The sequence below is a fragment of the Taudactylus pleione genome, unplaced genomic scaffold (genome assembly GCF_031769625.1).
Source record: "Taudactylus pleione unplaced genomic scaffold, aTauple2 ptg000078l, whole genome shotgun sequence".
Taxonomy (NCBI): Eukaryota; Metazoa; Chordata; class Amphibia; order Anura; family Myobatrachidae; genus Taudactylus; species Taudactylus pleione.
The window spans coordinates 1,110,539-1,123,970 of NW_028284480.1; the positions used below are offsets into that span (position 1 = coordinate 1,110,539).

Here is a 13,432-nt window from a genome sequence, read left to right on the forward strand (position 1 = left end):
GAGCAGCGGCTTTCTCCATGCAATCCTGCCATGCACACCATTATTGTTTAGCGTCCTCCTGATGATGGACTCATGAACATTAACATTAGCTAATGTGAGAAAGGCCTCTAGTTGCTTAGAGGTTACCTTGGGTTCATTTGTGACCTTGAAAACTATTAGACACCTTGCTGTTGGCATGATCTTTGTTGGATGACCACTCCTGGGGAGGATAATAATGGTCTGGAATTTCCTCCATTTGTACACAACCTGTCTGACTGTTGATTGGTGGAGTCCAAGCTCTTTAGAGATGGTTTTGTAACCTTTTCCAGCCTGATAAGCATCAACAACTCATCTTCTGAGGTCCTCAGAAATCTCCCTTGTACGTGGCTTGATACACTTCCACAAACATGTTGTGAACATCAGACTTTGATAGATCTCTGTTCTTTTAAAAAGACAGGTTATCCACTCACACCTGATTGTCATTCCATAGAGTGAAAATACCTGACACCTATTTCACCTTTAAAATATATGCTAAACCTAAAGGTTCACATACTTTTACCACTCACAGGTATGAGATATTGTATAATTTTCCTAAAAAAATATGAACATGTCTAATTTTGTTGTCTCATTTGTTTGATTTGGTTCTCTTAATCTACTTTTAGGATTTGTGTGAAAATCTGAGGTAGTTGTTGCCAAATTTCAGCAGAAATATAGGAAATTTTGAAGGGTACCCAAACTTTCAAGCATCACTGGATGTATGTTACAAGTTCACTGTAATACACATACACGTATTATATGTGTAGGCATATAAATATTTCAGTTGTACAATATTTAAAATAGTGGGATATAAGAGAAGGATGCAACCGTGTTCAGCATTAATCCATGATTTTTCAGGGCATGTGTAAATTCTAATGCTTGTCCTACATTTTTGTTGGCAAAGTATGTTGGACAACTTGTTTCTATATCAAATGTCATAGCTGGGGATTTATCCGCCCTCTTCACTTTCAGTTGTAAATGAAAACATTAGTACATGTGGTTTTCACAAGCCAATGTACGCTGGGTTAATTTGGATCTTAATATTTTTGTCTTCATTTCATTCAAATTGTAACAGCCAATGATGGGAAGGAAGCAGGAGAGCATCACTGTAATAATGGCCATCATATAGCCCCAGCCAAGAGAACAGTCCCCGCTCTTGTATACAAAGGATGAGCCGCAGATCTGATTTGCAAATGTACAACGAAGGCTGAAAGGATACAGGAGCAGGCCCAGGATTGTAGTCGAAACTGAAAATGGTAAACAGAAAGAGAGTATTATAATCCACCTGTTACTACCAAAGTATTGCCGGCCAATTATGAAAATATTTCCTTAGCTAACTTTGCAAAAAAAAAGTGGTGTTGCCCATATCAAATCAATAAAACATATAAATATCCCAACCAGATAGATAGTGACATGATCACATATTATCCCTTAGCAAAAAAGTAAGTGTCCTTTCCTAACATGCCAGCTACGTGTATACATAAGCAAAAAGGAGGGACGGCACTCAAAGACTCGGAAATTTAACATATATTGTGAACAAAATCACAAAACATTGTGACTTTGTTTACAATATACCTCTTCACTTTAAAAGTCCTTGAGTGTCGTCCTTTTTATACATATATAAACCACAAAGAAAGCAGCACTCCCGGACTTGTGTAACAAACAAAACGCTTGTGCTTTTTACAGTCAACATTTCGGGGTCAATTCCCCATCATCAGGACACATTATCAGGTGTGTCCTGATAATGGGGAATTGACCCCAAAACATTGACAGTAAAAAGCACAAGCGTTTTGTTTGTTACACAAGTCCGGGAGTGCTGCTTTCTTTGTGGTTTACATTGAGTTAGCTAAGGACCCCAGGCTGAGTACCCTCGCAGGTATTATTGTTCCTCACCGTTCTGAGTGCCGGTTATGGATTTATATATATATATATATATATATATATATATATATATATATAAAATATACCACAGCCCACCTGCATCCCCCTCTGGGAGTAAAGGCACTAGGCTGAAGCTTTGCCTAGGGTGCCGATTGACATTGCAACGGCCCTGGGTACAAATTCTAAAAAGGTGCGAGTTTAGTGCAAAACTTGCACTTTTACAGAACTCGCACATGTAATAGGCTGCAAACACATGAAAACTCACATGTTTCTCATATTTTTAATACTCGCATACCACAAACGCATCCAGATTTTTTCCCATGGAAAACATACAACTCACACAATGTAATAGGCTGCAATTTGTTAACTCACAAAGATTTACTTTAAAAAAAACTTGCTATTCGGCTTCAGGCTAGTGAGTTTAGCCTGAGCAGCAGTGTCTAGATCAGTGAGATACATGTAGGCTTCTGTGTGTATAAAGTAGGGATGTGCAGGCTCGGATAGGTTCGAGTTTGGAGGGAAAAATCCGAACTCGGCGTGCAAACTCGAACCTATCCGAGCCTGCACATCCCTAGTATAAAGCAATTAAAATATTAAAATTAGTAAATGATGTGTGGTATCCCCCCCCCCCCCCAAAAAAAAAAGCACAACCAGCACCCCGGGCTGTGTGAGCTGGTCCCGGTAATGAAAATACGTGGGAAAAAGACTTAGGGGTCCCCGGTATTATCATGCACCAGGCTCTGTGAGCCATTCCTGGTTGTGGAAATACGGGGGACAAAATGAGTAGGGGTTCCCCGCATTAATCAATGTGCTCTAACCAGTGGGGGTGTAATGCTGCAGATAGGGACATGCTTCACAGGGTTCCCCGCCAAAGCATTAATCACCCCAACACTAGCCGGCCCAGGTCATGGATCCCTGGGGAGTTGGGGACCCCCCAATAAAGGGTTCCATCCTCTTCAGGGTACCCCAGGCCATGACTGAAGCCCAGTGGCTGTGGGATTGATTGTGTAAAAAAGAAATCAAACAATTGCAAGTACCAGCATGCAAGGTGTTAAGGGCATGCTGGTACTTCTAAAAAATGATGCACACAACGTATGTTGTATATTTTTATTACACATACATTCACTCACTCACAGTACATACTTACCTTGTTCCTAGTGCCATTCTGTCCCCTTGTCCAGTAGAATCCACGATTGGTACTCCCACACCCCTTGGTTCCAGTTCTCTGTAGGCATCCACTGTCTTGGCAAAATAAATAAATGCAAATGCGGAGCCCACCGGATAGAGTACTGTCTTCTAAGGACAGTACTTACCAAATGCCAGTTCAGCCGCTGCATTGCCCATAAAAATGCATTGGCTGAACATTCAGTGGATGAGAGAGGCGAGCCTTCGCCTGTCAGCCAATGAATGGTTCCCCCATAGACTTTAATGGTGAGAATGCAGTTTAGTAACTTTGTGGTTCTCACCATTGAAGTCTATGGGGGAACCATTCATTGGATGAGAGACGGGGGCTAGTGCCTAACACTAACCGCCCCCTCCAGCTGCCTAACTCTAACCCTCCCCTAACTGCCTAACCCTAATTCTCATCCTAACCCCAAAAGTTTGAAAAACCATTAAAAAAATGTGGCAATCAATTTTGTGTTGATAATTTCAATCTGTTGACCTTTTAATCCTGTCGACCTTCTGTACTGTTGACCTTTTGTACATGTCGACCCTTTGACAGTTGACATTTACATTGTCTGTCTTCTATCCGGATACCCTCCAATGTGTAAAAGTAAAGTGATAACTAATGCGATCACATACTTTCGGAGCTAGTAGCTAATGACATCTGAATATGTCATTAGCTACCAAGGCCAAGCTTGGTAAATCCCACAATATAACAGCTCCAACAGAAACCTACCCCCACATACATCCTGGGGATGCTTACATTTTGCGGGTTTCGACCAGAAAGTTTAATAAATATTGCCCTTAGTGTGAAAAAGACATTTTCATATTAGTTGTGGGTGTTTGACCTTGGGAACAAGGATCACTGATGATGATTATGCAGTGTTTAAAGAGTATGAAATCCTGGCTGTTAGGATGCTGCTGGTCAGAATCCCAATGGCGAGAATCCCGAGACCCATAGGAAGTCACGGTAAGTATTTTCTAAGCCATACCCTAACCCCTACCCTAACCCACCCTCCCCCGTGCCTACCCGTAACCTCCCCCTTGTGCTTAAAAGTATCCTCCCTGCACCCTAAACCTAACACCCCCTCCCCAGTGCCTAAACCTAACCTCCCCCCTAGTGCTTAAAAATAACCACCCCCTTCCTGCACTCTAATCCTAGCACTCCCTACCCGATGCCTAACCCTAATCCACCCCCTAATCTCTAACCCTAACCCCGCTATCTATCCCTAAACTCCCCTTAACACCCCGATACTTACCTTCGGGATGCCGGCGATCGGGATACTGGTGCCGGGATCCCGACCTGTAGGGATTTCGGCACCGGTATTCAAACCATCGGCTTCCCACATGCCGGGATACCGACTACATAATGTATAAAATTAAATTTTAATCTATAAATATACCCATGTGCAATATTTTGTCTCTACTGCATCTAGAGTTGCAGGCATGTTTGTTATAACAAAGATGTAAGTTATAATAGAGACAAATATGGCTGAGTAATAAAGAGCCTTTATGTTTGAGCTACATCCAAGCATGAACAGATACAGCTGGAAGCTGCAACAACATATGTCTGTATATTGTCATGATCCAGTGCAAGAATTCCTCTGTGGAGGACGGTGAGCCGAGGGGTTCGGGTGACTAGGGGAGTGACTAGACTAGGTCTCCTAGTTGCGGCCAAACCCAGGTTTGGCTAGACCTCTCCAGAGGCACGGAGTCTAACTCACTTGGTGGTTTTCTCCAGTGACCCCTCCAATTGGGATTTGGTTTTCAGCTGCACCAAGTGAGCAGGTTGCGGCCCTCTGGACAGGTACCTGGGAATGGCAGAAGACTGGAAACTATAATGAATGCAATAGCACTGGAGGTGAATAGAATGAATGAACTCTGGAAATGGAACTGAATGCATGGACAGGCATGGACTGGAAACAGTTAAGTATGCAGAAAAACACAGACATATACTGGGGATTGCAAAGGCAAGAGCAGAGTGGACTCAGGGAATATATGGGAATGCTGGAAATGATTGGCAGAGACAAGACACAAGGAGAAGTCAGGCATACACTAGGAGAGAGCTAAATGCAAGTGCAGATTTGCGCTGACAAGACGCAGGGCAGATTGACACAGATATGTGCTGGGAGGTCCAGCTGTGGGGTAATTAATACCAGCAGGTAATCTGACACCTCAGTGACACAAGGAAGCTGCAATACTAGCAGCACATATACAAAGACACACAGACATAGAAAACAAAACAGTCTGGATACTGGGAGAGAACTACTCTCAGACTAAGAATAGCTTGGAAGCTAATACTGGAAACTGGAGAACTGTGAACAGGCTGAAGTAACTCTCTGAAAGATTAGCACAGAGCAACGCTGGTATCACTGGAACAGAGAAGAAGTTGAACAGCAACTTCCTGGAGTTCTGGAGGTGGATTTATACCCAGGGGTAGCAGATTACTGGAGCACAGCATCAGCTGACTGAAATCATGGTACCATAGGTTAGGAGTACTGTCACATGAGAGGAACTGTCATGGCGGCGCCCATGAAGGGAACTCCGATCCCCAGCACACACAGCTGACCATGGAAGCTCGCAAAAAGCACCTAAGGCAGAATACTCAGCCCCGCATCCATCACTGCACCAGACGTCTGATCGCAAGGAAGTCAGGGGAAGCCGGCAAGGAGGTGAGAGAGGCCGATCCTAGGCTAAACCCTGACTTACATAAATTAGCATTTCAACAGACGCCAGGAATGCTGACCGTAATTCAGTGTTAGGTTTTTATTACTATTTCGTACTGCATCCAATATGAGAGCACCCATTATGTTCTGATGGCGCATAGGTCATTTATAAAACACACTGCATGTGATCTGCAGAACATCTAGATCAGGGGTGGCTAGACTTTTGTACTCTTTGATCTACTTGAAACCTGTGATCTACCAAGTATCCGAAAAAGGGGGCATCACATGCAAAAAGTGGGCGTGACCTTACAGCAAAATGTGTGGGGTCTGTCCTGCCCGAAATCACACATTGGCCCCCATATTAAAAAAATAAAACACATTGGCCCCCACAAAAACACACACACATTGGCCTTACAGCAAAAACCCCAATCACAATGTGCCCCTCCCCATCTGAATATTTTCTATTCTCTGCTCCCTCCCCTACAGGAGTTAACTTACCTGTTTTCTTCATGCAGTGCAGTTTCACTCCTGTCACAGTGGGTCTCCAATCCACAGGCAAACATTGCGATGTCTTACATGCTGTCCGTGGAGTTGCCCAGCAGTAAGTGGTGGGGCCTGGGGGACAGGGAGCCCCTTTAGGAGGTGGCAAGGGTCCTGGGTGACCGCCGTAGTCACATATCTAGCGCCCGGGAGAAGAGCAGAGCAAGAGCAGTTTATTTTCAAGGATAATCTGCTGCGCAGGGTGCATATGGCACACTGCCCACGGACCAGTCCGTCCCTGGCCTCAGCCAATATGAACCTGTTTCTTATTGGCTATTGCTTTCACAGTGACAGCCGACAGAGAGAGCCGTGGCTTCAGCTAGCCGCGACTTTCAGTTCGGCGCTGCAGCCAATAAGATCCACACTGATTGTTATTATCTGCTGGTGATACACCTGACCACAGACAGTACATTCCAAAACAAAAACCAAATTACCCGCACAAACTCACATATAGTACAAGTGATTCTTATACCTGCAGTGATCTGTGTATATCTGGCTGGAGAGCACACCCTCCTCTGACACAGGCCTGTGGGTATAATAGTCCATGACAAAACAAGTAATGCTCCAAAACTCATCAGTAGCCATCCCGCAAATAGTACCACAGCTGCAATCTAAAGGGAAAGAGGTGTCACATTATAAACTGTCAGTCACATACATAATATGATGACAGACCTTATTTACTCAATAGCACCAATATGGAATAGCTTCTGTTCTCCATGCTTCTGTGTTATCCAAGTGTTCTTATATAGATAAATATGGTCCTATTTATGAATAAACCAATCAACACTGTGGATTTCTACAAAGCATAATTAGTTATATACTAATATATATATATATATATATATATATATATTTTTTTTTTTGTTTGTTTGTTTGTTTGTTTTTATTATTTCAGCTGAGTGTGGTACAAAATGTTGACATTCAGAATGCTGAAATTGTATATGATGACAGACAACATGTCAACATATAATTCTTACATACTTATACCCTATAACTTACGCTGACATTAATGGCTATGGGCGTGGGTGCAGCAGCTAATGAGAATCTCTCTGGCTGTCAAAAAGTGATGGTTATAGCACATTTGGCACTTACCACCTCTTCTTATATCTCTCCCCTTGGGTAGTGAGTGACAAAGTGCTGTAAATGAGTGTCGTGGAAAAAGTGATGTTGTATCATCCCAAGTCCTGGGAGTTACTGGCTGCTTATGCATGTTGGCAGTGTTGGACTGGGGCATGTAGGACCCACCAAGGAATGAAGAGGTGGGGGCCCAGCCACCACAGAGGGACTTAGCCAACTATCAAGGAGGAGATGCAAAGAACAGGCCCCTTTATAAACAAGGGGACATGGGTGTGTCAGGACCACCCACTTTGATTAGCATTGGGCTAATCTTGGTGTAGTTTCTATAGAAACAAACAGCACACAAGTTCATCCATGATCCTGCTCTACCAAGTTACTGACCACTAGCGGAGTGGGTGGGGCCCATTGGAGATTACCCCTGAACACCTGTGGGTCAGTCAGACCCTGCATGTTGGTGTTTTAGAACTACAAATGCCACCATGCCAAGGCTTCCCCAGGACCTTAGATTTTCTGAGACTACAAGTTCCACATAAATCATGATAATAAATTAAAACAATACACACCAAAAACCCAAATGATAGAGTATTTTTATTAAATAAATCATTCCAAAATCCCTCATTACCACTATATTAGTCTTATAAATCCATAGGGAATCTGCCTTTGTTGGTCCTGCAGTACTGCAGTTTTAGTAAGAGCTTAGAAATAGATTAGACCAGCTCCTTGCATTTCCTAGCTGCTTTTTGCTATGTGGCTTGGAAACGTAGGATGATTTGTATCCAAGCGCTGGGTTGTAAAACACTGTGCTTCTGCTCTTCTGCTCGTGGTTATGCCCGATATTAATAAGGGCAATGCTTATACAGTACTAGCTGTGTCTTGCTAGTAAAAACATTGCTCTTTTCAGTATTGGCCATAAACACGATCAGAAGCGCAGTGTTTTACAACACGTTGCACTGTAAATAAACCCCCTTGTGCTTTTATTTGGTGCTAACTGATATGTTATTTGATATATGTTCTACAAGCACCAACATGGCCAAGCAGTCAACAAGGCTTCCTGGGACTTGTAGTTTCTCAAAAGTGCTTAATAATTACACTAGCACCCACCAGTGTTGGATTAGGTAAATGATCGCCCCCATAACCCCCCACCCCATAACACAGACCACCTCCTTTGGGTGGCTGTGGCAGGTGCACCTCACACTGTGAATTTCCTTGCTTTAGTGGGACAAGACTGGTGATGCTTGTTGTCCTACCTTAGTGATAACCAGCCGGGAATATAGCACTGGTGCTTGTTACTGGTTAGAGGGAGGGGTCATGGGAGTGATTAAAGGAGTCTGCTAAAGAGAAGAATCTAAGCCAACAAAATAGTGTGGCTACACCCCCTTCAGTGGCACTGCAGCACAATTATTACAGAGGGAATCCAATGTTCCTGAAGTTGCTATTCCCCTACACAGGTGGCCATGTACCCCATCATTTCTCACCGTGGCCCTGGTGGTGCACACATTTTATGATTATTTATTTTTTTACTAAACAAGTAAAGGTACTGCACACGCTGATGGTTATCATCACCAGTACAGTATGTCTCTTTACAGCAGACCTTCCATAACCAAAACAGACACACCTCCATAGAGGCATAAATGTGGGGTGGCCTTCTGTAACAAGGATGCATTTTCAGGGAGTCACTACACTTTTTTCTGTACATACAACTACTCTGCATAATGTTACACGTAGAGGACTGCAAGTGCATGTTACATGTAACTTTAATTTATGATCTATATCCTTATAACGCATTCAGGGTTCAGGGTTCTATTTACTAATCAGTGTTAGGACATAGAGTGAAAAGTGATAAGGTGCCAGCCAATCAACTCCTACCTGCCATCTCACAGGCTGTGTTTGAAAAATGACAGTTGGGAGCTGATTGGCTGGCACCTTATCACTTTTCACTCTGTCTCCTAACACTGCTTTGTAAATATACCCCATAGGCACATGACCGCTGAACAAAAGGATTTCCCTTAAATGAGAATTCTTCCTTTTAGTCTGAATGATGTAATCTTCATTTATTTTCTTAACCACAGAGAAAAGAGAACAATATCATAGTATAATACAGTTATGATAAAATAAACCGCATCAGGTAAGTAGAAATAGCTTGCTTTTGACTTTAAGCATGTATGCCTACTGCTTTGAGTGGACTATCCATCTGTGTATTCTGTTGTTTCAGTAAACCAAGTTGTGATTGTTTGAAGTGGGTTATTCCATCTCCATACAAATCAATATCTGTCTACTGAATTTGGTAGACGCACTTTCCAGTAGGGTTTCAATTTCTACTTACCTAATGCTGTTTATTTTATCATAACAGTATTATACCATGACATTGAACTTTTTTCTATGTGGTTGAGAAAATATTTGAAGATTACAACATTCAGACTAAAGCAGACTGGAAGAATTCTCTACATTTAAGGGTCTCTACATTAAAGTCCTTTCGGTCAGCGCTCATGTGCCTATTTATGTGTTATAAGGATATAGTTTATATGTTTTGGAGTCTGGGTGACACTACACTATTTGGGTCGTTTGAGCTGCTCATTTGCGCACTGCATTTGTCTATATAATTTGTTTTTAATTTATGATCTATTGTGCATTCTGAAAATATTACCTTTTAAATATATTTGAGGGATAGTTTTGAGAAACTGGTCTAGGTGAGTTTATAAGTAATTTGGTGCATAGTATGTTGTGGCATAATTGATTTATTAAGTATTTCTGTTTACCTTCCAATACAGATCAGGGATTTCCTCCAAAGTCCTGAAAACAATGCAGGTCTGATTACATAGAGAACTGATTTGCCAGCTGCACCGAACAAAGACCCCAAAAGATGTGTCATCATTTTTAAACCATGCAGAAGACATTAGACTGAATCCTAGGATGAGGGATAAAATGAAGGACAAGGCTGCCCAGAGAGATCCCATACACGACACCATCAGGAGAGTGGATCAAAATATATTACTGTTCCTCATAGCCTGCAAAATAAAAAGTACAAGAGTTCTGATAACATATTACCAATATAACAAATAAGTCAATATTCGAAGTATACTTATGAGGATGAAATGTTTAAAGGCTAATGAAGTTGTGTAACAATCTGTAGACAATCAGCCTATATACCTGCAGCTATGCAGGAATGTATTCCATGGCGGATTATCCTTGGCCAGTTTTATATGTTTACATGTCACACATATTATCACAATGCATTTTTGTTGCACTTTGCTATTAGTTTTGTATGTTTTCTTCAACAATGAGTGACAAGTTATGCACTAAAGTTAGACATGCCCCTCTCTTTCTATGTTTTATATGTGTGTGTTAAAGGCTTCCCAATAGGAAGGCTCTGTCCTCTTGCCTGGCTAGTGGGCAGCAGAAAGTCCTTGTCCATAGGCACTGTCAGTTGTAGTCCTGATTGGCTGTCAGTCTGCACCTTAGCCATCCTGTTCACATCAACCCCTTTGGCTTAGTCCCACAGTTCAAGCACTGATTTACTTTAGGGCAGATGAGTTGACTGCTTTTAATTCTGTATTCTATTGATTCCTACCTATCTATACACTCTAAATGTCGCTAAATAGCGTTATAGGTCACACAAGAAATAATTAGCTAAATACAATTAGCGCAAAAGATTATACATAAACAAGGTACAGTCAATACATTACGCAGGCGCTCTGTATCCAGATTCCCGGCATCAATTATGAAACCCCTGTCAACAGCAAAGAAAGGATGACTGCCTAGCAGGTTCAGGGAGCTTGCATATAAACCCTTGCAGAGATAGGCAATGCAATAGAACAAGTTGGCATAATCCCATTGGTTCTTCTTCCTGGTTCTCCTGTTACAATGCAGTTCATAGGTCAGTTTATATGATCACAGTCCAGCCTCCAACAGCTCTTTGTGTACATTTTCCCACTGAAGAACAAGTCTAAACTGGCTGCATTACAGAGTACATTTTAATGCCTATCTCTCTATGATCCATAATTCCCAGACACATGTTGTGATTTCCTCACTGATGGAACCGGAAGTCTGCAAATACACAGTGGTTTAGATTAGCACCAAACATGGTCTGTTTATCATGTACTAAACCTGAGATCTTAAATACAGTCGCTTTATTACATATTTAATAATGAATAAACCTTGAATATTAACCTTAATGCTAGGGAAACATGTTATGTAAGTGTGCAATGTATAAGTGTAAGAATATTGCTTAGTTTCACTAATATGTGTGGTGCATTTGTGTTTTGATAATATTTATGTTTTATTTAATGTGTGTATGCATGTAAGTCTATGTGTGTGTGATATGCATGTAAGTCTGTGTGTGTGTGTGTTATGCAATTCAGTGTATTTATGATGGATTTAATATATATATTATCCCTTTCTAACATATTTTAAAACTACAGTGCAAGGTGTTGCAAGCAGTTAGGTTCATTTTCAAGCAGGGTGGAGACCTCCAGCTGACTGCTGTTGCCACTTCGTCTGATAGCTAATTCAAAGGTTTTCCTCTGCCTATTTAGAATACACTTGTCAGTACTTCTTAAGCAAACCTCCGACCATTGTTTTCTAACTTCTCATTCAGACAAATTCAATTGTGCATATCAGTGTCTGGGTTATATTTCAATTGCCACAGCCATACTTGTCTGTATGGGGGCTTCTCAATTTATATGTAAAACACTCACAGTATACTTTTCTCAGACATGTATACAGAAGCTGTTTCTCATTGCTAACTAAACCCTGCATGAATATTGTGTTTGTCAGTGTGAGAGTGTTGTATATTATTCGCTATTTAGTGTATTGTGAATGTGTGGATATGTGTGCACACTGGGTGCGTGTACACGCAATGGTGTGTCATGGATTGTACCAACATAAATTGGTACAACCAAATCATCCAATAACAGTTGAATTGTGGTTGCATGCAATTATTCGACTTTGACAGTCCACCCTTTGATAGCAAACAAGATGCTATCACAATTTTATCCTAGTTAGTCATGCATAATAAATTATTATCTAATGTCCTATACAGTATGACACAGTTAGGTCATTGAACCATTAGTAATGCGCCTCGGGAAGGGGTAAAACAACCCTTATACGTGCTCAGCAGATCTATATGGGACCATGGGCAGGATGTGGGATCTCATCAAACCTACTAGAGTGGAGTGGGGGAAATGGAGACTACATTAACTAGGATGTTTTAAGGAACATTTGCAATATTTTATCATACATGACCAATCCTAAGCAATCACCTGATTGTACACTCTAGTTCAGGATTGTAATACAGTGTGTCATTTACCTTGGTATCCATGCTGTTACTACTGACCACCATCATAATTTCATTCCTCTGATTTACCTTATATGTACATTTTCCACATTTCAACACAGTAGGAACACATTTGACACATAAGCCAATTACTATGATGACAACCAACAGGAGGATCAGGAGTTTACCTATGCTAGCTACTATTTCCTGGACCCACTCTCCTAGACTGGAGAACCATTTCACTTGGTTCAACCATGAAACCCATTCTTCTACCTTCTCCCCTACTTCAGCCACTGAAGCATTATGGTTCTTCTGAAATTCCCATTTCAGCTGCAGAATTTCATCCATCTTCCAGTCTATAACCTCCTTAGGATCAGTGGTATTAGTTGTAAAATATGTGCAACACTTTACATCAAATTGGGTGGCCAAAGTTACACAATACCCTCCAGTGACAGCTGTTAAATAATTTAATACTAATCTGTGTTGCACCAGTTCTTTCTTATAAGCTTGTAACTCCCTACCTGTAAACCTAAATGTGTCATCATATATCTCAGTAATATTATCTATTCATTTAGCAAGATTTTAATTATATATGAAATTTAGTGTACCCCGAGCGATCCTGATGGGATCCAATGCGACTGAAACTTGAAAGCCAGTTGTTTCACTAATTAACTGTGTGGCTTTATGTACATCACCAGGTATCATATTTCTTTTGTCTCTATGTTCATACTGTGTGTGAAGATATGGTGATGGTGTGTTTTTATGAGTCCCAAGCATTTCACCATGTGTAAGGGTCATAACCTCTGGGAGTACTCTT

The 13,432-nt window shown here is 41.4% G+C and overlaps 2 protein-coding genes across 3 annotated transcripts in view; one reads left to right on the top strand and one right to left on the bottom strand.

The window, feature by feature from the left end:
* Positions 1-10,357, top strand: part of SGSM1 (small G protein signaling modulator 1) — a 353,611-nt gene extending 343,254 nt beyond the window's left edge. For both annotated transcript variants that reach the window (XR_015877719.1, XR_015877720.1), the window contains exon 26: positions 10,112-10,357. The gene's annotated coding sequence lies outside the window, so the exon portion shown is untranslated. The remainder of the gene's footprint in view (positions 1-10,111) is intronic.
* Positions 1,003-10,309, bottom strand: LHFPL7 (LHFPL tetraspan subfamily member 7). Its single transcript, XM_088467890.1, has 3 exons — positions 10,100-10,309; positions 6,739-6,877; positions 1,003-1,262 (listed from the first exon to the last, which is right to left on the bottom strand). Exons 1-3 carry the CDS (start codon positions 10,307-10,309, stop codon positions 1,003-1,005), a joined length of 609 nt encoding a protein of 202 aa, XP_088324016.1.
* Positions 10,358-13,432: the final 3,075 nt, after the last annotated feature.

Excerpts from the sequence above, each read along its gene's own strand:
- LHFPL7 (XM_088467890.1), bottom strand. The coding sequence starts at position 10,309 with ATGGTGTCGTGTATGGGATCTCTCTGGGCAGCCTTGTCCTTCATTTTA. Across the intron at positions 6,878-10,099 it reads TCCCTGATCTGTATTGGAAG|ATTGCAGCTGTGGTACTATT; the intron begins GTAAACAGAAAT and ends CTTTCCCTTTAG. Across the intron at positions 1,263-6,738 it reads ATATACACAGATCACTGCAG|TTTCGACTACAATCCTGGGC; the intron begins GTATAAGAATCA and ends TACCATTTTCAG.